Raw genomic sequence first — 27815 nt, forward strand, 5'->3', positions numbered from 1 at the left:
TAGATCAAACCGTAAAGACCAACAATTGAGAAATCTACTTATTTTTATTGTAGTTTCCTTTCTTAGACCTAGACCTTAGTGAGTCTCTTTACTTAAAAGGAGATGGTTGTTACTCAGAGATTAGGAACACTTGACACAGTAATCCAGACTCAATGCTTGACGATTAGATATCTTTCCTTGCCATAGGGACAACATTATTCAGCTTTTAGAGGAATAATTTGAAATTTAATTTATTTTACTAAATCCCAGGTTAAACAATGCATCATGGATGATTATGTTCCCTGTCTGACGGCGTTAAGTAACCTTGTCTGTTAGACCTGAAAAAGACGGATTTAATTATAACACATGGTACAGTTCAAATAAAATAATAATAGCGACACCTTTGGACCATTCTTTTCAAAGTCTTTTTTTAATTAAATGAATAAGGTCAATGTACAAAGCTGGTACAAATAATCAGGCTCAGTAAACTAGTGTGGGATAAAACTGTGGGTTGGGATCTCTGTAAATACACAGGAAGGAACACGCTGTTCTCACGCTGAAGTCACTTTCCAGATGCATCTTCACTTTGTCCTTACAGAGCAGCCGACACTGCTGTGTTTGCATTCCTGAACATCTCAGCACATTACAAGGCGCCATTACACAGACAGGTCCAAGGCTGGTCTTTAAACAGTTCCATACATGTGCAGATTTAAAAATAAATATGTACATGAAAGAAGAAAATATAATAAAAAATGCAGAAATTGTATGTAAGACTGAAAACAGCTGCTGGACAGATATCTCAGCCATCTCTCGGTAATTTGACCACATGTTGACAGTGGTGAAAAGGACCATGTTCAGGTTTACTCATTAAGTAAAAGAACAACAAAGTACCAGTGTCAGCAGCTTCTCATTACAACTGAGTAGAGTAATAATTAACACGGAGCCACTTCATTAAAACCAAACTGAAACCGTGACGTGAAACTGAGCAAAGGACTCAAATAAAACCACACGTTCAAGGGACATTAGACCAAGAATTTGTGGTTTGTTGAATATATGCATATCATATTTTTTGAGGTTGGACTTTAGGGGATTTGTACTTTCATAAAAATGTATTGATGATTTGTCACATACCGACAATCCATATTTCCTCTTTTCCCTACTTTACTCAACTATCAGCTTCAGTTGTGACTATTTAAGTATAAATTGACAGTGTGAGTAGAATGAGATATTTTTCAAATAGAAAATACAGATAATTGTTATTGTATAACTTTAAACTATCTGGTGTTTTTTTGGCTCTGACGGATGTAACTGCAGCAGCAAGGTCAACATGACCTTCCTCATACAAACGGAGGGAAATTACTAAGAAACCAGATCCTGGAGAAACATCCAGTAACAGACATCGTAACGTTCCATCACATTATCAGTTCTGTATCGGACGTACTCTCACATATACCAACATTTGGTACATTCTCTACTGTTCTCTCCCCGGTACAGAAACTCTAATCACTTGTATGATTTCCCTTCAGGAGTAAAAGTCACACGACTGTTCACGGAACCACTTCATTAAAACTAAACTGAAACCATGACGTGAAACTGAGAAAGGACTCAAATAAAACCACACGTTCAAGGGACATTAGACCAAGAATTTGTGGGTTTTTTAATATATGCATATCATATTTATTGAGGTTGGACTTTAGGGGATTTGTACTTTCATAAAAATGTATTGATGATTTGTCACACACCGACAATCCATATCTCTTTTCCCTACTTTACTCAACTATCGCCTCCAGTTGTGACTTTTCAGTATAAATTGACAGTGTGTGTAGAATGAGATATTTTTCAAATAGAAAATACAGATAATTGTTATTGTATAACTTTAAACTATCTGGTGTTTTTTTGGCTCTGACGGATGTGACTGCAGCAGCAGGGTCAACATGACCTTCCTCATACAAACGGAGGGAAATTACTAAGAAACCAGATCCTGGAGAAACATCCAGTGACAGACATCGTAACGTTCCATCACATTATCAGTTCTGTATCGGACGTACTCTCACATATACCAACATTTGGTACATTCTCTACTGTTCTCTCCTCGGTTCAGAAACTCTAATCACTTGTATGATTTCCCTTCAGGAGTAAAAGTCACACGACTGTTCTCCTCAGGAGCACTCGTCTCTTTTCCACACTATCACCATGTTCTTGTCGCTGAGGGCCACCAGGTAGCGTAGCTCAGGGTCCATTGCTACACTGTTGATGGAGGGGCCCTCCACTTGGCTCTGACCCTTCTTCACCGGTGTCGGCCAGTCCAACACCTGCCAAGACAAAAAAGAAAAGAGTCTATAAATCATGAAGTTTTCAAAATTGTCCTTGCCATAGGCTTTACCCAACACTATTTCATGCAAGGAGAGTTATGAAGTAAGGGAACATCTCTATACGATACCTCAGTGGGCTGAATGGGTTTCCCGCTCTGGAACCGGTTGTTCTGGAGGTCGGTGATGTGGTACGTCCACAGTCGTCCTTTGTCGTCACCACACACTACGTAGACTTGTCCTTAAGAGAGGGAAACAAACACACACACATATTCAACTGTCACTATCGCAGGGGAACAACTCGATAGACACAATCCCAAACCCCTTATCTTAAACATCACAACTAAATGCTTGACCGCTTAAGTAAATTAGAAAATTTAACTTAAAGCACTTACACCTTTTATTTGAATGTTTTGGTACTTCTTTTTTTAATTGCCCTTACATGTTTATACTTGAATCAATCTTCTCATGTTTATATTTTTTGAATATCATTTTTAACATTGCCTTATTCAATTAATCCTTAAAACAATAAAGATGAGCCAGGGTAGCCGCCCATCTGGAGTGAGTTACATATGGTGTATTTTCATATGGTTCGTTTGTGCCTCTTAACTTATTTTAATGTTTGGTTTTAATATAATTATTGTTGATTTTAACTGTATGAAACCCCATGAAAAACTATTTTAAGGTTTTAACCCTTTTCAAGCTCGTGTCAAACAAAGCATTAATCCTGAGAATGTTCTCAAACACAAAGCTCAGGAAACACGGTAAACTGGTCGAGCCTCAAACTGAGACAAACAAGCCGGTGGCTGGACTGAAGCAGACCAAACTGTCCCTCTCCTCTGAGTCACGGACAGGCTCCTTAATTCAAGCATATGGTCGACGGCCTCCTTGTACACAACAAACTGTTAAAGTTGAAGGTAATAAAAGTCTGGCGAGCAACCTGGAAATTCACTCGACTGCCCTTTGGCGCCCCCTAGCTACCCAATGTGCTATAAACCCTCTAAACTGTAAACTTGGATTATATTTCTGGAAAGAGTCACTTAGCTATTGTGCCTTGAAAAGATGATTTAAGAAATGAAACCAAACTTGATGAACGCAGCTCGACTGTTGAAGTGAACTTACCGGGGCAGGTGTTGAGAGCCAGGTAAGGAATCTCTGTGTTGGCCCACTGCAGCTCAGCCAGAACCACAGCACACACCGTCCTGTTCTTCTTGTCCGGCCGCTGAGCCTTTGTCTTGCTCCAGCTCCACAAGTAAATAGAACCGTGCAGGTGGTTCTTAGAGGCTAGAGGAGCCCAATGAGGTAGAGGAGAAACAGAGGAGTAAAAAGGATTACAATTTGAGATGTGGACTTAAAAGAGAACGTGGGCACAATGTGAGGATGTGGGAGCACATGTTCGAGGTTCCGTAAATAAAACAAATCCACTGTAGGAGCCTTTCTTACCAACTATGTCGTTAGCAAGGAAACTCAGGCCATCAACGGTGTGGTAGTCATGATCTTTGTCTTCCTTCTTATAAATGGGGAAAGTTATCTCCATCTCCTTGGACCTACTGAAGAATAAAAAAACATATTTTACTATAATTTTATACACAGTAAAACTCCAGATAACAAACCCAGACTCATGCAGACATGTGCTGTTGTCTCTACATTAATATGAAGGCATTCATTTTAACCATCTTTCCTATAAAACGTGGAATCTGTTAGTACGTTTATGTTCATCACTGCAAAGCTCTTGAAAAGAATCGGACACCTACAAGCAAACAAACATTTGTTCATCTTCCTGTGATAAGTGTCTTTACCTCTTGGTGGTGCTGTTGTTACCGAGTTGTGTGTTGAAGCAGTGCAGGCCGTCCTCGCAGGCCGTGAGCAGGTGAGTGCTGGGCGACGTGGGCGGGAGGCAGATGTGCAGGGGGGTGGCGCTGGTTTCCAACAGCATCAGCTGACTGGATCAACAAACAGAGGAGAAGTATTATAGTTTAACTTTGGTGACTCGCTTTAAAAAGAAACAGCCGTAACTTTCTGATCAAACTGTTGTTCTACAGACCCATTTCTAATCTGTGAATTAACGAAGCAGAAATACTCACACAACTTTGTAGTTGTACTGGCTGTCCACTCCCCCGATGTCCCACATCACGATCTTGTTGTCATAAGATCCGGCTGCAGGAGAAAAGGTGAGGGATGAACAAATGCTCGCAAAGCAGAAATGTCAAAGATCCTGAGTCAGGTATGAAACCACTGGGACTGTCCAATACTTTACAGCTGTTTGTTAAATCCCTAAATGTTGCTTTTACCTTTATTTAAAAAGTAAAAACTGATTGAATGCAGCAGGTCTCAGTTACACCAGGAGACTGGTGTGGAAACTGTGGATTTGAATCTGTAAGGAGTGACTCACTGAAGAGGAAGTTTCCCTGCTGGTGGTTGAAGCGGAGGACGGACAGCGCCTTGCGGCTGGCTCTGAACTCCCCATAGGCCACGTTGTTTCTGGGGTGGATCAGTTTGACCAGTCCTCGCTTTCCACCGGCCGCCAGGATGCTGCAGTGCTGCGCCGGGGCCCCCCCTCCCCGGGACATCAACACCGTGGACCAGGCCAACGAGAAGAACTCCTGTTTGAAGAAAGAAAGAAGATTTTAGGACATAAATACGAGTTTTCTTTATCCACACAATTTCTCTAACATTAGGCTACTTTTCCTGCAGCACCAGTTTTATCATGTCCATCGTAGATTCATCAAAACTTACTAAATGAATCCTAAATCAACATGTTACATGTGCTAGTGGTATTTGTACAAGCTAAAATACATAAGCAGATGTCATTGACCAAAGGGAAGAAATAGGAGATGATTCTTTGTAATTTGGGGGAAAACTGTGTCATAACCACGAGGACGGAAAATTTGATTAATTTCTATGACGTCTTGAGTTTTTCTTCAAAAGCTAATTCAGCCAAAGCTATTCTAAGAAAGGTTACTGAAATCTGAGGGAATAAATGGAACAGACCTCTCCGGAAACTTTATACTTCTTCATCACCATCCCCGTTTCACAGTCAATCACACAGACTGAGTCTCCTCCGCAGGTTGCAACCAGGCGGCTTCCAGCAGAATCATCTGTCAATACAGGAGAGAGATTACAAAGAAAGTCAAAAGTATTTAAAACCACTAATTTCCTCATTTAAAGCCTCCTTTTAGAAATGGCTCTACGGCTGCTTTTGAATTAAGTGAGGGAAGTGATGGTCATGTACCTGTGGAATCTGGCAGCGGCTGGAAAGCACAGGCCCACAGCTGAGTGGAGAAGTCGTCTGAGTTGTCCTGTTTACTGTGACACTGGAGCACGTGGAGAGGCTTCAGACGCAACGGCTGCAGAGCGAAGAGACAGGGGCATAAAGGAGAGAGAAGAAAGAAAGAAAGGAAGTGAGTTTAATGACCAGACATTCGCACAATGACTGAGCACAAACAAAACTACTTAATTTAAGTATCGGGATTGAACCCAATACAGACATTGTGTGACCCCATGCAGATGCCTCACAGTTGTTTCTCCTACCTTGCTACAGCTCTTCACTATCGGCATCACGTATTTTGGCAGCCTTGTGGCAGTAGAAAATTTTCTTTTGATATTTTCCTCCTGTTCAATCTGAGCCGTGTCATCTTTTTTAGGAGCCCTCTTGGGCGCGTCCTTCCTCGGCCGACCTCTGGTGGGGGTAACGGGAGGCGGCTCGGTCTTGCGGGGGCTCATCCGGACGCTGTCGGTTAGCGGCTGAGATTTGAGGCGGAGGGCAGTTTTGCGAGGACTGACTGGGACCGGGGATTCTGGGAGATCTGAACGCAGCTTCTTGCGAGGCGTCAGTCGAATGTTGGCGTCCGCTACTGGAGATTGTTTCCTCTTGGTAGGAGTTGAGATTTCCTGAAAAAAGCAAATGCATGATATAAACCACATTGCAGATTGAAAATGCCACAGTCTAGTCAGTAAAGCTTGGTCCAAACATGAATATACAGAAGGTCATCCCTCAAATCCTTACACAGTTGTCTTTTGTCTCAGTGTTCTCGTTGCTCTCCGGCTCTTTCTTTGGTTCCACCAGAGAGAGAAGGTACTCTTTAGCTATAATCTCCACCTGAAACAAACAGAAGCACAGAGACGGTTACTTAAAAATTACAAGAAGGACAAACAAAAGAAAATGTCTGCACAGGACATCGTGAACTAACCCTCCATTTGGTGAAGTCAGAGACTGAGCTGGGTCCGTATTTAACCTGCTGTCGGGCGGCATTGACAAAGTTCTTCTCCAGGGTCGACAGCTTCTCTGCTGTGACGGGATCCGGGAGAGAGAAGCTCTTCTCCCAAACTGCGATTGTCTAAAATAACAAAAAGACACAGTTTGTTCACCGACAGCAGGAAGAGCCTGGAACATTAGATTGATAACTGACACACCAGTCAAAACTAATCAGTCAGTTTCATACCCTGGTCCTCAGGTTCTCACTGTAGACGAAGCGTAGGTGGTTGGCACTGGTACTGACATCTTTACCATTATACATCCTCAGCTTGGGTAACAGGACCATCAGCTTGTGATTATCACTCACCTGAGGAAGAGAAGCCACATTAACAGTCTACTTATGATTCCTTTTCCCCTAATTGAGCGAATCATCTCATTAATAAGAGAGGATAATTTTATACCAACATGTTTGTCTTTGCACTTAACATGTCCGGTATTAGTTTGAACTTGTTTGCTAAAATTCAAATAACATAAAAGCGGCTTCATGGAGTTCGGCACCACTTCATCAACATACAAATAAAAGGTAATGTATTCAGAGAGGTGTCCAAATCAAATCCCCTTAATTTCCAGTACCTGAGGTGTAAGTATGAAGTTTTACTGCATATCATCCCTAAAGGAAAATTCGTATATTCTCCTTAATATCGCCAATAATGTGAATATTCTAATCTCTGGATTTTCAGCCGTGTCCTCACCGTGATATAAAGGTTGTCCTCCAGCTTCAGCTCCTCCAGACCGCTTAGAGACTCCAGAGTCGTAACATCCTCCATCTGGTTGTCGCTGAGGTCCAGGTAGCGGAGCGCAGGTAGCTCCAGGTTCTTGGGAAACTCTTGGATTCTGTTCCCAGACAGATCCCATCGCTCAAGGGACTTGAGACCGGAGAGCAGCTTGACGGGCAAATCCTGATTCTTCAGTTGGAGTTTGGACAGACTAGAGGAGCAGAGAGCTTCAAGTTAGTGTTTCCACAGAGCAGGGAATCAAATATAATCGGTGGCAACCAGCATTATTGACTCTCATGGTTAGAGGAGGGTTGTAGGTTATAGACGGACACATACAGAGCAAACACTAAATACAGAGGGAAAAGAGCCAGCTTACTTCAGTGTCTTGATTTTGTCCAGTTTGTTGGTTTTTGGAGAACCTTTCTCCAGCAGAAGTTTCTCTGTTATTTTCTCCATTGTGTATCTGTAGGAAGGAGCTCTTGGGTTAAGATTCCAAAGAAACAACTACAGAGCACAGAGGGTGTTTGGAGAGTGATCAGATCTCGAACACCTCAATGCTTTCACACCTGAACCTGGAGCTGAGCACTTGTGATTGGTTGTCTCAGCAGGAATACCGGGTCTTTACAAGGTCTTTGTCTAACTCGGTTTCAGTCAAGTTTGCATTTGGACGAGCACCACAGGGAGAAGCGTGTGACCTCTCAGCTCCTTTGATTGCCTTTTTGCATATTCAACTGCAGACTGACCCCCTGGGGCACAAGTTCCTAAGACTAGACAAAGGTCTCAGCATATAAAATGCAGCCACATCTCAATATGATTGTTTTATATAAAATCACAGCTTAATCAGCTTTTTTCTTAAATCTCCTACTTCTAAAACATGTGTCGGTCACAGGAAATATTACACATCATAGAAATACCATAATACTTTATCAGTCTCACAACTGTTTCCAACATTACAGCAGCAAATAAAAAATAGGCATCAGTGAGTATCAATAAGTAACATGCAATACTTAAGTGGAGGTTAATATAAAAAAAAACTGTTTAGGTTCCGACTGTTTATCTGTTTTTATTCAACCAAAACTACAATTTCTATCTCATTCAATTTCATATAATAAAAATACACATCTACTGTGTGTATATAAGACAGTTAACGCTAGAGAATATCATTTTAGACACTAAATAAACGTCACTCAACACAAATTACAGCCATATTTGTTGTATTTTGAGCTTTACAAACTCTACTTTCAGTAGTCACCATGAAATATTTGAAAAGTTAAGACCAGTTACTTAAACGCGGGGTGTTTTTGCTGATAAACAACAAAGCTTGGCTAACCACGCTTGAAGCACTTTCACTTCCTGGTGTCTCGAGTCACTAACGTTCACATAAAATACAACAAAACACTGATTCTTGACTTTGAGTGAAGATCCACCTCACGAGTAAACACCAGTTTGATCATAGCTGTATTATTATAGTTTATACATTTATAATAATGTAGATCAAACTACTCACTGACTCCTCAGCAGCTTCAGCACAGCTCGTCCACAAACTGAGCTTTCCCGGGAAAATTCTATGCACATCCGGTGGGCGTGGTTTCAGCCATGCGTTGAGCCCAGTACGACGCATGCGCGACAAGCACAGAGCCGTTGCTACGTTACGGGACCTCTCATATGCACCAGATATGTTATTATATTATATTATATTATATTATATTCAAGCTTTGTTACCAGGAGTATGTATCAGCTTGACAAAATGCCCCTGCCAAGAATATTTTAATATTTTAATAAAAAAAAATTAAATTTAAAAGATACAAATAATTATTATTAAAAAATTAACTTCCTCTCTTTTTTATTTCTCAGTTGAAATGAGTTGGTTCAATAACGATTAGGAACATTCCAACAGGTTCCGCAAGGTGGCGATGCTCAGCACTTTGAGCTAACTATGCTGTTAGCGGAAGTAGCTGCAGGATGATGGCTCCTGCTCCTGACAGCAGCGACTCCCCCTGCGCCTGTAAAGGCGTCCGCCGCTGTCTCGTGTGTGAACAGATTAAGGGAACGTGTCAATTGGAGCCGAGTGTTCCTGAGGTGAATGTTTCTGAAAACTGTTGTTGTGTTAACATCGTTTTTTATGAGCAGGAAAGAGACGCAGCTAATGCTAACAGCACTCACAGCTAGCTACGGGTGCCCTCACAGGACAGTCCAGACTCCTTGAAAAGACGACTCCTGCTGCAAAAGCTTCAGAAACTAATCTACTTTGTGCAAATATGTTAAACATGAGCTCGTTTACTACCATTTATTCTTATTGTAACAACATACACGGAAGTGATCATCCACACGATACTACATTATTGTCACGTGTGCTCACTAAAAAGCAAGGAGGAGATCCTTTAGCTGAAAGTACTAATATCATACTGTAAAATAATCTATCACAGCTAAAACCCTCGTTGAAAATTTAAGAAGTTTTTGACAGTCATCAGGGAAAAAAATGCACATATATTATATATAAAGTTATACTTATAATGTAAACCATATCAGTTAAATATCCCCTCTGACTAATACTACAATCCTTTATATTATTATGACTGATACCTTCATGTGTAAGCAGCATTTTACTGTTTCAGCTGGTTGAGTTTGAGATGATATATAACTTATACGTTTTTCTGTAGGATTATTGAACTTGATTGATTTAGAAAATTATGGAAGATGAACCTCACAACTAGCAACATTCCAATGTCACAACAAACAAACAAAGCATCATATTTCCGAGCTCACCATATGTTTTGTGTTTAAAAGGATTTGAGCATTAAATTGCCTGTAAAGCAGCTGTAAAATGTAAAAACTGTAAAGTAAAGTATAAGTACCTAAATGTTTTACATACTTTTTTCAAGTTTAATACTTACACCACTGTCTGCTAGGAAAGTTTTCTAGAATTTTTTTTTTGTGAATGACATTACAGTTATGCTGCTTCGTTGTTTGATTGACATTGTAATTCCCGGACAGGAAGTAACTAAAGTCATGAACCTACCACTCTCCTGATAAAGGCATTAATTCATCACTGTAACGTTGTGCTTTATCATTACAGTCAGACCTAACAGTTATCAGTAATTTATAGTAAACCTAACGTAATTATTTCACATTATTTAATGTGAAGGTTGTGCATCATTTTCTCTACAATCCTGAGACAAGACTGGCTGTTTGCGAGGATGCAGAGGCTTTGTCCTTCCCCTTTCCTGGTGTCTTCCTGTGGGAGAACTTCATATCAGAAGCAGAGGAGAAGGCCCTGATAAGCTCGATAGACCAGGATGTTTGGAACCAGTCCCAGTCTGGGCGAAGGAAACAGGTTATGTCAAATGAAAATCAACATTTGCTTGCTCTAACATTTTGGTAGTTTTGCCACACATTATTGTACTCTTGTTTTAATCAAACAAGAGTACAATAAGTGTAAATGTAACTGTTTACAAAACATGAAATTCCCATTTAATTATTATTATCTGATGAAATAAACAAAATTGTCCTCTTCTGTTGTTGCAGGACTTTGGTCCAAAAGTGAACTTCAAGAAAAAGAAAGTACGTGTGGCTGGCTTCAGTGGACTCCCTGCTTTAAGCCAAAAACTAGTTCTCAGGATGCAGCAGGAGCCAAGCCTGTCATGCTTCCAGCCAGTGGAGCAGTGCAATCTGGATTACCATCCTCAGCGGGGCTCTGCCATCGACCCACACCTCGACGACTCCTGGCTTTGGGGGGAGCGCCTGGTCACCATAAACATGTTATCAAATACCACTCTCACCATGTCGCTTGAACAGGGTCTTCCTGAGCTGGGACTCGGAGGGGATGTCCAGGTAGCTGTGCATCTCCCTCGCAGATCTTTGCTGGTGTTGTACGACGAGGCACGGCACAGGTGGAAACACGGCATTCACAGGGAGGATGTTCATGAGCGTAGAGTTTGCAGCACCTACAGAGAGCTGTCTGCAGAGTTCTTACCTGGAGGGCAGCAGGCAGAGCTGGGAGCGCAGCTGTTAAAGATGGCTTTGAGTTTTCAAGGAACTCCAATATGAGCTGATCTGATGATGGCACTGGAAAACTGCACAACCAGAGAGGGGAGTCTGGACTACATGGACAAGTCTTGAACGTTTTTTCGCATTGAAACAGAATGAAGATGTCCTTCCCAAGGCTGAAGGCTTGAAGTTTGAACCTGTGACTCATCTCCAAATTCAACAGTTAACAGAGGATACACAACACTGTAATCGCCAGTTCCTCTCCTCTACAAGTTGACCAGTGCACAGTCGATTTTTTTATATGAATATGAATGTGAAGATTGCAACAGATACATGTGCTGCTTCTGTAGTTTAAAACCAAGGAAGTGCATAGTGTCTTGACTTGTGGACTTGACTGCTGTTATTGATTCCCTTTTGTCCTGTGGCTGTTTGACTAAGTTTGTCCCAGTTAATATTTTGACCTGAACACTGTTTGTCCAAAAGCAATTGAAGGCACTCCAGGTTTGGTTTGACCTGTGAGTCAACGGTGCTCCAGAGATTTGAGGCGCTGATTGGTTTAAATCTGCTCAATGAATAAGTCAAACGTAAAATGTATTGACGTCCACAAGTTTGTCAAAATGCAGATAATGCATTGAAATAAGAAAGAGAAAAAATAAATTTGAATTTTCTCTCTCAGGTGTTTGTTCCAACATGACCTTCGAGAAAAGTGTCAGTTTAGAACGCCGTCTATCAGGTTGAGATATAGTGAGTGTGAACGAACAATAATAATATTCATGTCATTTCATACTCCTCAAACGATTTAGTGAGCCATTGAGTCCAATATGGGAGCTCCTGTGTACATGTTATAATCTCATTAACATCATACACATGGCAACATCCTCTGCTGACATCTGTGGTGTCGATTCTCTTGCAAGTACTGGTTGTTTCATCAGAAAGATTTCCCATTTCCTCTTTAAACTGCCAATGTGATGAAACAGGCAAAAAATAGTTTTTGTGTCCTTGAATTATATAAATTTAGTGATTTCATTATTTTTTTAATCTTGCTCTTCACAAATGTAGCTGTTAATACTTTTAATAACAAATAAATTATTTTTCATGCGTTTAATGTATTTTATTCATTGTCTTATGTATCATATCATTTCTCTGTACACCTATAATACAGTATTACACTCAATGTCATATTGTTTTACATATTGTGTATTTATCATAATACAGTAATAACACTCGAAAGAGGCCATTCTTCATGAGTATAATATACTTGATAGTATAATACTGATGATACTATTTTTAGGCATCTTTCACATTATAGTATTGTTAGAGTTACCTAAGTAAAAGATACATATTCACTCATACTCCTGCACAGACCTGATCAACATTTATTTTTCATTAACAAAAACATAACTTTTAATGCATTCAATATCATATTGATTGATTTATTGTGTTGTGTATTTATCATAATGCAGTAATGACACTGAAAAGAGGTAATTCTCCATGAGTATAATATACTTGAAAGTATCATACTGATGATACTATTAGGCATTTTCAAACTATAGTATTGTTAGTGTTACTTATGTAAAACATACATATTTGCTCACAGACCTGATCCACATTTATTTTTCATAAATAAAAACATAATTTTGATGCATTCCATAATATATTGATGTATTAACTGTTTTGTGTATTTATCATGATGCAGCAATGACGCTCAAAAGAGGTAATTCTTCTTGAGAATACTTTTATTTTGACGATATCATAGTATTGATATTATCATTATGAATCTTCAGTCAAAGATAAATATTTGCTCACACTCCTGGATCATATTTCACCCCAGTTAAACTCGCCCACAGTCCGTGCCTTTATTGTGAAGGTGTGTGCCGGACATCCGTGTTCCCCCGGGCTGCCGCTGCTCCGTCGGTGCTGAAGCTGCTTCTCTCCCCGGCTGCGCGTCGCTCCGTGCGGCTTATTAACGCCCGGAGTTCATCCTTAAGCCGGGTCGCTTTCTCAGGGGGAGGGTGGAACTCGCCGCGCCCAGGACCAGTCCGCTGACTGCGGGCCACGAACATGCCGGACATGTCCTGAGCAGCTCGTTGAAGCGCGGAGCCTCCGTGGGAGACGCTGCTCGGATGTAGCATGTTAGCTAGCAGCTAGCACAGTGTACACACAGCGTTTTGTTCCGGACCGGACGGACTCTGCATGACAAGCTGTGGCCGATGTTAAGCCCGGAGAAGGCGCAGCAACCGCGGCTGTTTTCTTGAAGGACGAGTCGAGGATACCTCCCGGTTGTCAACCTCCAGCCCCGGGGCTGACCCCCCCTGGTCGCCGACCGATTTTAATGGCCGGAAATCCGAGGAGGGGCGCCGGACTCATCGGCTTGATGAAGGACGCCTTCCAGCCCCACCAGCAGCCGCTGCAGCCGCACCAACCTGCCGTGGTCGACAAGAAAATGGTGGAGAAGTGCTGGAAGCTCATGGACAAGGTATCGATCATGTAGTCACGAGTGGAAATACGCGTTTTAAACGTAAATCCTGGAGCTGAAGCTGCGAGCAGCCGCTGCCACGTCCCTCTTTTTACCAGCAGCATCATTGTGGGCACATTTGTTTTGGTATAACCTGAAGTCTTATGAGTTAAACACATATTTTCCCCTTCACCTGCTGTGGTTCTCACTTTATATACAATAGCAAACACTGCTGTTAATGCTCATTGCATTAGATATACTCTCACACATTCATACAGAAAGATGTTGGACATTTAAATTCACCTTTCCCCTTCAACTACTGTGGGTCTGACTTTATATAAAATGATAAACTGTACCACTACAAGCCTTTTGCATTAGATTTACTCTCACACATCTTTTTATAAAGATAATTGGCATATAAATCCACCTTCAGATGCTGTGAATCTGACTTTATTTAAAACGAGAAACAATGCTATTAAAGCCTATTGCATTAAATTTACTCTCACACATTTATACAGAAAGATATTTGACATTTAAATTCACATTTACCCCGTTCACCTGCTCTGGTTATGACTTTATATAAAATGCTAAACTGTACTACTACAAGCCTTTTGCATTAGATTTAATCTCACACATCTTTTAAGACAGATAATTTGCATTTAAATTCACATTTCCACTTCCCCTACTGTGAATCCGACCTTATATATAAAATGAAACGCTACTCCTAAAACCCATATCGATAGATTAGCTGTGGCATCTGTACAGAAATATATTTTTGATATTTAATTTTGCTTATAGACTTGTTGAGCTCCCTCTTTTTGGGCCAAACTGAATCCCAGAGAAACTGAAAGTACAGCGGACGCACTGGATTCATGATCTGATTAGGTTAATTTATAATGAATTGGGTCACAGTGGCACTAATCTCTTTATCATTGTGCAATAGACTTAGTGGAAAACGCACTATATTTGGTATTAGATTAAAAGGGAGCGCTTGTGTGCCGTGTGGGGGATTTTGTACAGTGTCACTGGCTGTCACACTAACTGCAGCTGAGGAGAAAGTGGAGAGAGAGAGGGACGAGGAGATTAATTCAGGAGCCCTGGATTAAAAAGTGACACCATCACAGAGACGTGTTATGATATAACCTCGCCCGCCTGAACGGTGCAAAAAAAAACGTGGCTGTGCCGCCTCATTGACACCCACAGTATTAATGTGTCATCGATGTCACATGGCGCCGACTGATCCCTTTCGCTGTTTGACCTTCTTAAAACTTTTTATATCTCCGCGTTGCATGATTCCTTGAATGATGAGGAAGTGACTGAATCGGTATCTGAGAATGTTTGTGAGTTCTGTCTGATCAGAAACACAACAGGGAAGAAAATTATCTTTTAAAAAAATTATATTCACATACTTTTCTCCAATGTTTGCATGGTGATATTCCAAATATTCCTATTATTGTTACCTTTTTTAATTCACCTTTTATATTCCGGCTCTTTCCCCTCTGCTGCTGAAGTACTTTAATTAGTTAGTTATCGAGTGTCATGTTGTTAAGCAAAGCAAACATTAAAAGCACACAGTGCGTCGCTGTCACTATTTATTCATTAGCATCTGCTGTAAAAAAAAAGAAAAGAAGGCGCTAACCCTCCTTGTTCCTGTTTTTACTGCCTGAACAGGAAGTAAAATACCATCAAAGTCCATTTAAAAATAGTAAGATACTTACTTAGAGTTCACAGTCTGCTTTCACAGTCTACAGGTGTGAAAGAATTTAGTCAACGACATGTTTGAGGAACTTTGAGTCAAGGTTGATGGAATCTAAATCTAAAACACAAATTCATGTCACAGTCAAATACATGCATGTACATTAGGGCCCCAGATGCTTCTGTCCTTCTAGACCTGCTTATTACAACTTGGCTCAGATCGTTATTGTTTCTAAGAGTAAAAACTTTCTATTCACAGAGTTAATTGCTGAGTTTGAGGAATGCGGCGGTGTTGCTGTAACAGCGTCGGATCATGAGGCGTCAGATCTGTTCTCACCTTCTGGAGAAAACGCTGACAAATTGTAAAATTATTAACCAGAATGTCAATCGCAAGTTAACAGACCAGATTCACAGAACTAACGTGCAGAGGAGAAAAGGAAATCCTCCTACATGGTGCTAAAAGTTCTTATTTGAAATAAGACTTGTTGTCTTTTAATAACTTTTAATGTTTTACTAACTGGCATACGTTTTGTACAGGAGAAAAAGTGAACTATCAAGTTGTTAAGTATTTTGATTAGACATGAAACCAGCTGTATTTCATTAATCCAGTTGTTTTTGTCCGCACTTCAACTGTCAAACTATCAGGATGTGAAGAGTGTATTTAGACTCAGTTCATATTTGTTACTGATGGTAAAGATACTCCAGATTCTTCAGTGCTGCTGAATGAATATTTTAAATTTCTTTGAATTGCACCAACTAGCCACTCAGGTGTTATTTTGATTTATTGATAAGCTGATTGGATCGTTGTTGACTGATCGTCAGCAGGTTCTGGAGACTTAACTTCCCTCAGGCTTAGGAGATACTTTTAGCGCTGTAACAGTTCAGGAGTTACTGTCTGATCATTGTTTTGAGGAATTTCTCCCACTAGGACCAGTTTGTAGCTACTTTTATCTTTGGATTGTTTCAGTGTTTAGTTTCATTATTTGGACAAACCCCAAATTTGCAGACAAGATAGTTTAATATGTAGGTTTATGAACACATTTATTCTCCCATGATAACATTATATAAACATTATATTTTACGGACTTCGTAACATATTTCATGTTTTTATTTAGTTTGAGTCTCATCTGACCATTGTGTTTCTTATCCAGGTGGTACGTCTGTGCCAGAACCCCAAGGTGGCGCTGAAGAACAGCCCACCCTACATCCTGGACCTGCTCCCGGACACCTACCAGCACCTCCGCACCATTCTGTCTCGGTACGAGGGCAAGATAGAGATCCTCGGGGAAAACGAGTACTTCCGCGTGGTCATGGAGAACTTGACCAACAAGACGAAGCAGACGATGAGTCTCTTTAAGGAAGCAAAGGAGAGGATGTTCGAGGAGAACTCTCAGCCCAGGTAAGCTGCTCTCCAACATGCACTGAAGTATGGATTTTTATTTGGAGGGGCTGAATGTGAGAACACTTACCTGGGAGTCAGTTGCTGCAGAACTTTTACTGCCAGCTATTTTATCTTTAATGTCCGAGTGCACTCATGTGAGAACACGGCAGGAAAATGTTCAGTAAAGATTCATTGCGAGTGAGTGGGCATGTTGATAATGTTTCTGACGTGCACTGGACCCAAACAGAGACGTAGACGTAAACTTGGAAAGACGACAAGACTCAAGAGCTTTTTGAGATGAGGCTGAATGTTGATGTTCTATAAACGCAAACGCGGTTTTCCGCAGTGGAATTCATACGTCACGTCTCCCTCCTCCTGCGTGCTCCACACAAACACACACACACGTCACCCCTTTGTCTGACTGTTCTGGACATTTCCCTGTTAATGTGAAAACAGTCCAACTGGGTCACGTGGCCGCTGCGCTCTTCATATGTGAAAGACAAAGTCGGGACATTTGCTGGAACTCAAACGACAATAGTCTCATGTCTTGATGAAGTGTAATTTATCCTTGTAGGGGAAATACATGAGGATTGAGAAGAAGAAAGGAGCAGTGAAGTGTTTGAGCAGCTGACAGATTGAGCTAATCATGATTTGAGTTGGTACCATATCCATTAAATTGATTCTGAAAATCCTTATTGTCTAAAACCTGTTGACTTGGCAGATCTGTAGCTGAATGCAGCTACCTCCATGTTCTAAGTGGAAAGATTTGTGCTTTAATTAACCATAGATCACACGTCTTTACACATCAGTGTTGCACATAGTATTAGTTTTCTTATCTAAATGAGTGAAAACCTTTTGAATGGATCCAATCTGTTGTTTTAACAAGGATGAAACAAACCTTTTCCAAATTAAAAAAGTCAGTCAGTGGAAGTCCTCGGTCCAATCTGTCTGTGTTACAGTTTTATTTCCAGGAGACTATGAGAAGCATCATTTACTCGGATGTCAGAGTCACTCATTCACGTTGCTCGGGCCCAGTTTGTGAACAGCTCCTCTGTCGGCAGTGACCCATTGAGATAATTATTATACAAGTTTGGGCTTTGACCACTCGATCTAAAGAAAGACACCGACTCTGTCACGGCTCTGTGACGACTGTGAAAAGCACCACACGGCTGTTTTGAAGTTTCTGAAAAGTTTTTTCCACTTTCCATCACTGTGATGAAACACGACTCATGATATTTTCCAAGCGTTGACCAGCGGGGCGATCTGGATGTAAATCTTTCGACTGTGTGATGAAGCCGCGATTTAACTGTCGCAACCGTACCCGCTTCCTCTGTTTCTGAGAAAAGTTATGACTCGGCTAAAGTTCATCCTTCCTCCTCTCAGATTTGTATCTAGTGTTTCCACTGCTAACTATAAACTACACGATTCTATCATAAGAGTCACCACATTCATATATGCAGAGGAAACGGCACAAGAAACCATCTCTACAAAAAAATATCAAACATGAAAACCGCTCTGACCCAAGAAGTCTGATTCTGAATGCAACTTTGATAGTTCAATCTAAACGTGCTAATGCGTCCTGAATGTGATTCCTTGTGATCAAATCTCACTTCCAGGCTCTATATGCTAAAAAAAGTACATACATTTCTTTTTGCAAAAAACAAATTATGATGTTTTTAGTGAGTCTACACAGGTCTATTTAAGGATTTAAGGGTGTGTGCGCGATGTCACAACAGCCACTTGTGAATGTGTTCTGCTTTTTCTTGAACGGAAAAAAAAACGGCAACTACAAAAAATGTTCAGGCGTATTTTTAGCAAATCTAAAATCATAAAAGACATTAAGATATAAAAAAAAAGTGAAAATAGTCTTTTCACCATTTGACCCCGCATATTAAAATAAATGGAAAAAGTGAGTGTTAAATATTTGTTTGTGGTTGACTGATTGTGTCCTGTATTGATTTGTGTTCTCTCTCTTCTTCTCCTCTCACTCAGGCGAAACCTCACCAAGCTGTCTCTGATCTTCAGTCACATGCTGGCGGAGCTGAAAGCCATCTTCCCCAACGGCCTGTTTCAGGGCGACAACTTCCGGATCACCAAAGCTGACGCTGCGGAATTTTGGAGAAGGTCGTTCGGGGACAAGTGAGTTTCTGCTTTATCAAATATTTGTAAAAAAAGTTGAAAAAATGAACTGGAGGAACTAGTATTTGAACTGGTATTTTGATAATTAACTAGGACAGGTTTGTGCTTGTAATTTTCTTTGTGAATTTCTGTAAATCTGAAGTTTTTAATGCATTAATTCTGCAAATCTGCACCTGTACATACTAGATTAGAGTTAATACATAGAAGCTTTTTCTTGATGTATGGATTTCAAACCTTAGATTCCTGTAAAAACCTGTTGCTTTCTGTTCCCCTCCCACCCTAAAGGACCATCGTGCCCTGGAGGACATTTCGTCAGGCTCTTCACGAGTTTCATCCAATCAGCTCGGGCCTGGAGGCCATGGCCCTGAAGTCCACCATCGACCTCACCTGCAACGACTACATCTCCGTCTTTGAGTTTGACATCTTCACCAGGCTCTTCCAGGTAAACCTGAGAACAGTGTTTTAAACTATGAACCAGCTCTACAAACACCCTGGTGTGTAAATTATGAGTAAATGGTAAAAGATCTTCACTTGGAGTGTTAGAGGGATAAAACTTTTCCAATTTGAGAATCCAATGTGTCGGATAAGAGATTCATTGCCATCCTGACCAATCCTGAATGTCACATTGCTGCATTTCTAAGCATCTTCCCACCACTTGTTGATCAGAGGGACAAGGTTCTTTTTATGTCTCAATGGTGGTCGAGTTAAATAAACCTGGAGACCTGATGTAATAATTAAGTTTTGTGTTTGTGTGTTGTAGCCATGGTCGTCTCTTTTAAGGAACTGGAACAGTCTGGCCGTCACTCACCCTGGTTACATGGCCTTCTTGACATATGACGAGGTCAAGGCCCGACTGCACCGGTTCATCCACAAACCTGGCAGGTGAGACGAAGAGTGATGATCCCAACAAGTCACATTCTCCAACTGCAGCCAACATGTGATTATCATGTGAACACTGTCTGCGTGCAGTTTGTTTACATCGTTGTCTTTCCTTCCTTCAGTTACATCTTCAGGCTGAGCTGCACCCGGCTGGGCCAGTGGGCTATCGGCTACGTGACAGCTGATGGGAACATCCTGCAGACCATCCCCCATAACAAACCCCTGTTCCAAGCCCTCATTGATGGATACAGAGAAGGATTGTGAGTCCCACTACAACCCAGTGTCTGAGCACTGACGTGCATATATTGGGGCTATAGGATGTTATAGTTTAAACTTGCCTCCAGGGACAGGTTGGAAAAGATAAGCCATCGCCATAATGACTCCGGAAAATCTTATTTTTATTTAGAATAGAGAAGGATTATCATTGTCAATTGATAATAGTGGGGAGAGAGGCATTAAGTTAATTCTGGTTAAATAGGTTTTTAGAAACATTGCTGTAGTTCAACACACTTCTTTGCTCCTGATACAAACAATTATTCTTTACCAGTTAATAGTTTAAAACACAAGTTCAGAAAAGATCCAGAAAGTGAAGCTAATGTGGGGTGGGGGGTCTGTATTCAGAAACCTTTATTCTCTAAAATGACCAGCAGAGGGCAACTCTGCTCGTTGTTTTAATAAATATTGAACTGTGTGTGTGTGCTGTGTTTCTTTAGCTATCTGTTCCCTGATGGCCGTGCACAGAACCCAGACCTCACCGGGCTGTGTGAACCGTCTCCTCAGGACCACATCAAAGTTACTCAGGTTTGACCTGCACACACACACCACTTAAATGTGACATATCTTACACATAAGTTCCACGTTTGGCAAACTAGTGCCACCGTGCTACACTACAACACGTCTTCCATACAAACAGCTTGTGACTCCTCCTCTTCCTCCTCTGCTCCTGCAGGAGCAGTACGAGCTGTACTGTGAGATGGGCTCCACGTTCCAGCTTTGTAAGATCTGTGCAGAGAACGACAAGGACGTGAAGATCGAGCCCTGCAGGCACCTGATGTGCACGTCCTGTCTGACCGCCTGGCAGGTGAGACTGTTCCCTGTACCTTTGTAGTTTGAATGATATCCTGTATGTTTTAGGCTCACATCTACAAAGATCTTATCTTGCTAAACTGTAAAATGTGTCGTGTACCAGGAGTCGGAGGGACAAGGCTGCCCGTTCTGTCGCTGTGAGATTAAAGGCACGGAGCCCATCGTTGTGGATCCCTTCCACCCGAAGCTCGGAGGGGCTTCATTCGCTGGTTTCCAGGTGACCAGTAGAGCAGAGGCTGCTGGGAATGACGATGAAGAAGACGATCGCCTGGAGGACCAGCACCTTGTCATGAGCAGGCTGGCCTGCACCAAGGTTAGAGAACAACACACACACAATGTCAGGAAGCGCAACTCAAATCTCATTCTGGTTCCGTGCAGCATCTGTAATGGTATGTGTGTCTGTGCTCAGGTTGAACGTCCACCATCTCCAGTGTCTCAGCTGCCCCCGGTTCCCCCCCGACTGGACCTCTTGCAGCAGAGACCCTCCACCTCCCACAGTGCACTGGCCCAGGGAGCCACAGCTAAGGTGTGTGTGTGTTAGTGTGTTGTGCTGCAGCTCAACCATGAAACACCAACTTCTCCCAGAGTTCCAGGGATGTGTGTGTTTACTGTGTGACTTTGTGTCTTCTGTGCAGATGGGAGCGACTCACAGAGACAAGCCTCTACCTCTGCCTCCATCCCTGAGAGAGTTGCCCCCTCCTCCCCCCCCGGAGCGCCCCTCCATGGTCGGCCAGGACTCCAGACTTCAGAGGAGACCCCTGCCCTCGACCCCCGACCAGCCCGCCTGGGCCTCCAACTACATGGTCCCACGTCCCGCAACCAAGGCCCCGTCGGCCCTGTCCTCCACGCCTCAGGGCGGGGAACTCAGTGGAGAGGGAAGCAAAACTCAGTCGGCGACCAACGCCGTCTACTGTCTGGCTGCCAGGTATGGAGCGCTGCTGATGGGAGGTGTAGTGGAGAAGCAGTAACTCAGTGAGACAGGAACTGAGGAAGATCACATGGCTTCCTCGCTTCTCACGCTACACAGTTTTTGTGTTCTCACCTTCAATGTTATATTGTCTAAGTCAGTTTTTTATTGTCAATGTTATCAGTTTTTTGTCCTCAGATTTATCTTAAATGAATATAATTTATAAACCACAAAAGAAAGCTGAGAGAATCCCTCATTGCTTTGTGTTTTCTGTCTGTGATCAGGTCTCTGTCGGCTTCAGTCGTGTTGAGCAGCGACATGTCGTCCTCTGACTGCGAGGAGAACGAGTACATGAGTCCCACCTCTCTCCCGGTCACTGGTGCACCCTGGGTCATCACAGGCTCCCTGGTGCCTCCCCCGCCGACACAGGCAAACCAACACAACGACACCAGGTAAACAGGAGAACACCCAGTTTACACAGATTCTTATGTGTTCATGTTGACATGATTAGTTCTGTCAATTTCCTGTTGTACCAATTATCTGGAGCTGTGCTTTGAATGTCCACCAGGGAGCGCTGTTTGTCCAGACTTGCTCCAGCTCTAAACCCTTCAACACATATCCCTGACATTATTTTTCAAACCCTTTAGAAAATGATTTCTTTAAGGAGAATTTGAAAGAATCAAAAATACTAAAATGAAATGAAGGTTGATGATGCTCGAATGGGCGAAATAGTCTTAATTTATTCCTTTTTAAACAATGTTTTATTCCAAATACTAAATATCTACTCTTTTACTTCCACTGAAATATATATGATGAGTGGATTTCAAATGTTATTGCTTTACAGACGTTTTTTATTTATTTGGGATATTTTCAATGATCTAATACTAATCTCAATTACAAGCATTGCAATAAAAAGAGAATGGTTTACACAGATAGATTTCCTGTAAAGACCAGACATAAAGAATAACTCATAACACTTCCTGAATGATTTGTTTTTCTCTCTGTGTGTGAGCAGTGAGGCGGCTGAGAGCGACTCTGATGACCCTCAGGTCTACGAGTCCATGTTTAACATCCAGGCTCAGGCTGGATCCTGTGAGACACCACAGACGTCTGATCTGGGTAAAAACACAATGAAATGTCCTTTTAACCAGTATGACCCAGTATGGAGCCTCTAATAGGTCGTCCTCACTGTGCTGTGTGTTTTTCAGACCACCCTCCACCTCCAGCAGCCGTCCCTCAGGACAAGAAGGAAGACTCGAGTGAGGAGGAAATCTACGAGTATGACTGCCCCCGACCGGTCGTCCCTCCGGCCCCGACCAGAAGAACCATGTCCGATATGAGCGGCCCCTCAGCCGCCTTCAGCACCCTCAGCATCGACGGGGCTGTAGAAGCAAGTATGTATCTCTACCAGGTTTCTTCTGGAAGGTTTTTGGAAATGCTCTCAGCCAATGACTGAAGGGAGAAGTTTCATGATTGTTTCTGATCACAGCTACAAAGTCAAAAACCCAAAGGACAGACATTGTTCTTACAAGCTGCTATTCATCATCTTGTAAAACTAAAAATCTGTTTAACATCAACACTCTTCCTCCTCCTCACTGACTCGTCTTCTTCACCATGTGTCTCCAGGTATGTTTGCCGCAGCCGTGGAACCTGAACGCCCCCCCAAACCCCTTCCCCGGCGAGCCAACTCTGACCGGCGGCCTCGGCCTATCAACCGTGATTACCCTGCTCCTTTGCCAGACCTCCCTGATCCCTCCTCTGACTCCCCTCCTCCTGCCGCTCCTCCTCCTGCTCCTCCCACTCCTGCTGCTGCTCCTCCTCCTCCTCCTGCTGCTGCCTCTCCTGCTCCTCTTCCCCCAGCTCCTCTTCCTCAAGCTGCTGCTTCTGCGGCTGCGGGCCCTGGTAGCCTGGCGCTGAACGGGGAGATCGAATGCCTGGTGTCGCAGGGCTACTCCATCCAGGACATCCAGAAAGCCCTGATGATCGCCCAGAACAACCTGGAGACGGCCAAGAACATCCTGCGCGAGTTTGTCACCATCCCCTCGGCGACGCACATCGCCACATAGTCCCCCCCCCCCCCCCCCCGGGGACGCTCGTCCTCTCCCTGTGGTCCCTGTCTTCACTCTGTGCCATTACCATGGATAGCATTTAACAAGCACTTTTTCTGCAGGGCCACAAGTACTTGCCTAAAGGCTTTTCTGTGAGGAGCGATGCTGCGTTCACGTCATAGCAGAAGATCAACGAGGGAACGGAGACATCTTCTGAATCTCTTTAAATGATAAAATACACATAAAAAGTCCCATTTAACAAACTTCAGCAGGTCAAGCTTCTCTGAGAGGAATCCTCGGGTGAAGTTGTAGGATTTGGATTAACGTGGACGCTTGTAGACATTGTTTTCTTTCTCTTGTTTACTCATATTTGCCATTTTGAGATTGACGTTTCCTGGCCGGCGATGGCAATAGTATCTTTCACTTGGTTTGTGTTATGACCTGAATGCAGCATACGCAGAGAATCAAAGCCTTTGACCGTGTGCTCTCCGTAGCAGAGCTTCGACCCCTGCTGTACCTCACTGAGGTCCCCCCCCCCCCCCCCGGTCCGAGTGCCGTCTCATTAAGCTACACTGATGTCACCTCTGTGGATCGTCCCTCCGCCGGCAGCCGCTCAGTTTGGTGCTTTACGGGCTTCTCGGCAAAATCATGGCGTACGAAGATGTAGCGACTCGAGTTCTGGTCGTAGTGATTAACTCTGTGGTGCGTGTGTGTGTGTGTCTGTGTGTGTGCGTGTGTGTGCTCATGCTAACGAATGTGAATGTTCAGTTGCAGTGTCGCAGGGCTTCGTGTCGTACGTGTCACCGTGGCTCGCTCTCTGTTCGACTCCATATCTCCTCTCAGCTCTCGAGTCTCTGACGGATCTGGATTGAAATAACAAGTTTAATGTTGAAGTACTCTCATAACGTGCTGTGCTGAGTGTGGTACTAACAATGGCTGAATTGTTTTGATAAGTTCATTGTCTCATTAACTCTCTGGAGGCTGATTTTTTTATTTAGTCAAAGCTTACGTATGTATTCTCATATAGTTTCTTTCTGAGGAGTGAAAAGACGTTTTAAAGGCGAACTGTTCGATTTCCTCTCACATGCTAATGTTTCCGTATTTGAACCAGAACTATGAGAATCTAATTGAAAGGGTTCACACCGAGCTCCCCTTAATATACCAGTTGCCCCAATTTCAGACTGATCCTAGATCTGCCTCTTGGTTTGGATCAGCAGCAGAAGTTAATGGATTCTTGCTCTGCCCAGGTCCCATTGTTCCACCATGATATGTGGAATTTGACAAAGTATTTTTTTGTGCACACCTGCTGACAAACAAACACACACCTGCAGCTGTCGTGTTGTCATGTGGACTCAGGTACTCGGTGTTAAGTCGTTGTCACACGCTCTGATGCTGAAAGGACACAGAGGGATGATGGAATAACTCTAACCCATTCCAGTTGTTCAATGCTCCTGCTCATCACCACCTGACTGACACTGGAATCACACACAACACAATCGTCGTTTCCCCGAAGCTCTCGTGCAGCTCCGGTGTTTCAGTCTCTCTCGGGCTCTTTAAACTCGTTACAGGACAAACCTTAATAGATGAGATGTCCAACCATGTAGTGAGATCTCACCTTCAGCTGCCTGTGAATAATTTACTGATCTGCTCAGTGACTGAAACGTCGGATCCGGCCTCATCTCCGAGTCGTTCACATCTTCTCTCCAACAAAGAAGCTTCAACTGAAGGAAGGAAGTACACAGAATAGAGTTGTGACTTTCCTCAGATCAGGTGTTTAGGTTTCTCTCTCGCTGATTAACAGTCGTGCTCCAGGCGCCACCCCCCCCCCCCCCCCCCCCCACCTTTCATGATGCGTCGCCTCATCAGCGCGGGTTTGATGTGATCTACACGAGGGATCGAGCATTAACCAACCAACAGGATCACAGGCACATTGAGAGTGAAGATGAAAGGAAGTCTGAGTCATCAGGGCAGGGAGTCTGATCCGAGTCCAGGGCGACATCAGTGAGGAATACAGATTTACAATAAGAGAACAAGATGGCTGCTCCATATTAATGTGCACATTAAGGAACACGGGCAGAAACAAGACGCACTCGTTTCCACTGCTTCTGTTTAACTCCGAAATCAGTTTCTCCCTTTTCTCTTTTACCGACACAGAGCTTTAATGGTCACGATGTGTCTATAGTAACATGTACAGTAAATGTGCCTTCTGTCGAACACCAAACCAAAACTCCTTCTCCACATTTACTGCTCGAAGCAAAAAACTGTTTGTTCTCTTTAATTTGAGCTGTTTTCCAGCAGTGATTTTGTCCATTTAATAAGAATATTTCAAATGTTTGGAGATTCTTCTTCATACGATGTCGTTTGATCCACAGCTATTATCAAAAACTAATAATTAATACAGTTGTTAGGCAGAATACTTAACGATAGAAAGATAATAAATGTGTCAGTGCCCCCTGGTGGACAAACGACAGCTAAAAATCGCATTCACCAATAAAGAAAAATGGTAAAAAATTTAAAAAATGTTTTAATTCCTATAGCACAAATTTATACAAGGTTAAAGTTCTTCACAAGAATAAAGCTACACAGAACAAAACAAGAAAAAAAAGTAAAATAAGCATGATAACATAAAAGAAAATATCAAAAACTAACAACGTTCGTTAAAACCAGTTAAAAGCCGATAAAAGTATGATTTAAGTTGTATTGCAATTGTGAAATAATATGTACTAATTCTAATATAAGCTCATAATAACGAATCATCTCAAGTTTTTAAATGTAGTGGATGGAATGTGCGGCTGCAATTTCAGTTCTGCACTTTCTTGTTACTAATTCACTGAAATCTGGTCAATTTCCTCTGGCTGCTATTAGACAGATTTTTGTTAAATAATTTCTTCTAAAAAAAATGTTGAATATTCGTCTCTAGAATCTCTTCAGGCGCCTCCGTGCTCTAGAAAAAGATCCACTGAGGAAGATGAAGATGAAGAGTAGTGAAATGTCAAAGTGAAGCTCGTCCTCGTCCCAGCAGACGAGGCTGAAGCTGGTTGGATCTTCCATCTCAAGTTTTCTGTCTTGATGTGATTCCTCGGAGACCTTCCAGCTTTAATTGCCCCCAAAACTCAAAGTGATTCAAAGCGTCGAGCTGGCTGCTTCATGTCGCCCCCCCCACCCCCCCGCTCCCTCTGATACCCAGAGGGCGTGTCGTCAGGCCTTCGCTTGATCCCGGAGTTTCAACTCTTAACAGGGACCAACTCTTGACCATGAAAGTGTCTGCGTGTGAGGAAACACTCAAAGAAGACACAACTTACACACAAACAAACTCAGAGTCCCCCCCCCCCCCCAGCTGACGTGTCGCTTCACACCCCACCGTTAATGACACGTGTGATGTGTAATCACGTTAACGAGCCTTGTCAACAGGAACTTGCCTGCTAAAGAATAAGTTGTCTTCATCGCTTTATTGCCTGTGTAAATATGATTTTATTTATTGTCTTTTTAATACCCTCAGCATTCATTGTGTTGCCATGTTTTCATGCCTAAGCCATTAAGATTTTTAATTAAACAGTATTTTCTTTAACATTTGATCTGTGGTTTGTCCTTAAATACGTCACAAAGAAACAAAGATTTCTACATTTAAGATATGAAGTATAACAACACACATTGTAGACACTGGATTTCATCTCCTGTAGTTATGTTTTATCAATAAATTATGGATGGATTTGGATTTTTTTGGGGGCAGATGCCGATATTATCAAACCCTAGTGACACAGAAATGTAATTGAGATCTCATGTTCAACAATTTAACCAGAAACGTACAAATACAACTAAATATAAAGAACTTTAATGAAGAAAATCTACATTTCTTTCTGTGAAATGTAAGTTTAATTCCGTAAAATAACAGTTTTCATATCAGCAAACATGAACGATCCTGATCTATGAGGATCTAATAACTGATGATGCTGAGAACCTTCTACTGTAAGGGAAGATG

At 42.3% G+C, this 27815-nt stretch overlaps 3 protein-coding genes across 3 annotated transcripts; 2 read left to right on the plus strand and 1 right to left on the minus strand.

Moving 5' to 3' along the window:
• Positions 1-390: 390 nt before the first annotated feature.
• lrwd1 (leucine-rich repeats and WD repeat domain containing 1) lies at positions 391-8869 on the minus strand. The gene is made up of 16 exons (XM_053440956.1): positions 8767-8869; positions 7636-7722; positions 7236-7470; positions 6731-6850; positions 6479-6625; positions 6295-6387; positions 5820-6179; positions 5521-5635; positions 5280-5386; positions 4681-4891; positions 4373-4445; positions 4088-4231; positions 3732-3838; positions 3411-3572; positions 2420-2529; positions 391-2291 (listed from the first exon to the last, which is right to left on the minus strand). The coding sequence occupies exons 1-16, from the start codon at positions 8832-8834 to the stop codon at positions 2139-2141; spliced, it is 2292 nt and encodes a 763-aa protein (XP_053296931.1). The 5' UTR covers positions 8835-8869; the 3' UTR covers positions 391-2138.
• Positions 8870-9191: 322 nt separating this feature from the next.
• On the plus strand, positions 9192-12351 carry alkbh4 (alkB homolog 4, lysine demthylase). Its single transcript, XM_053440957.1, has 3 exons — positions 9192-9338; positions 10405-10593; positions 10785-12351. The coding sequence occupies exons 1-3, from the start codon at positions 9222-9224 to the stop codon at positions 11304-11306; spliced, it is 828 nt and encodes a 275-aa protein (XP_053296932.1). The 5' UTR covers positions 9192-9221; the 3' UTR covers positions 11307-12351.
• Positions 12352-13133: 782 nt separating this feature from the next.
• LOC128456679 (E3 ubiquitin-protein ligase CBL) lies at positions 13134-27404 on the plus strand. Its single transcript, XM_053440955.1, has 15 exons — positions 13134-13722; positions 16548-16795; positions 18770-18916; positions 19202-19358; positions 19677-19798; positions 19918-20055; positions 20509-20596; positions 20745-20876; positions 20985-21194; positions 21291-21407; positions 21517-21806; positions 22073-22240; positions 22804-22907; positions 22997-23182; positions 23415-27404. Exons 1-15 carry the CDS (start codon positions 13579-13581, stop codon positions 23852-23854), a joined length of 2691 nt encoding a protein of 896 aa, XP_053296930.1. The 5' UTR covers positions 13134-13578; the 3' UTR covers positions 23855-27404.
• Positions 27405-27815: the final 411 nt, after the last annotated feature.

This window comes from Pleuronectes platessa, chromosome 15 (genome assembly GCF_947347685.1).
Source record: "Pleuronectes platessa chromosome 15, fPlePla1.1, whole genome shotgun sequence".
NCBI classification, from domain to species: Eukaryota; Metazoa; Chordata; class Actinopteri; order Pleuronectiformes; family Pleuronectidae; genus Pleuronectes; species Pleuronectes platessa.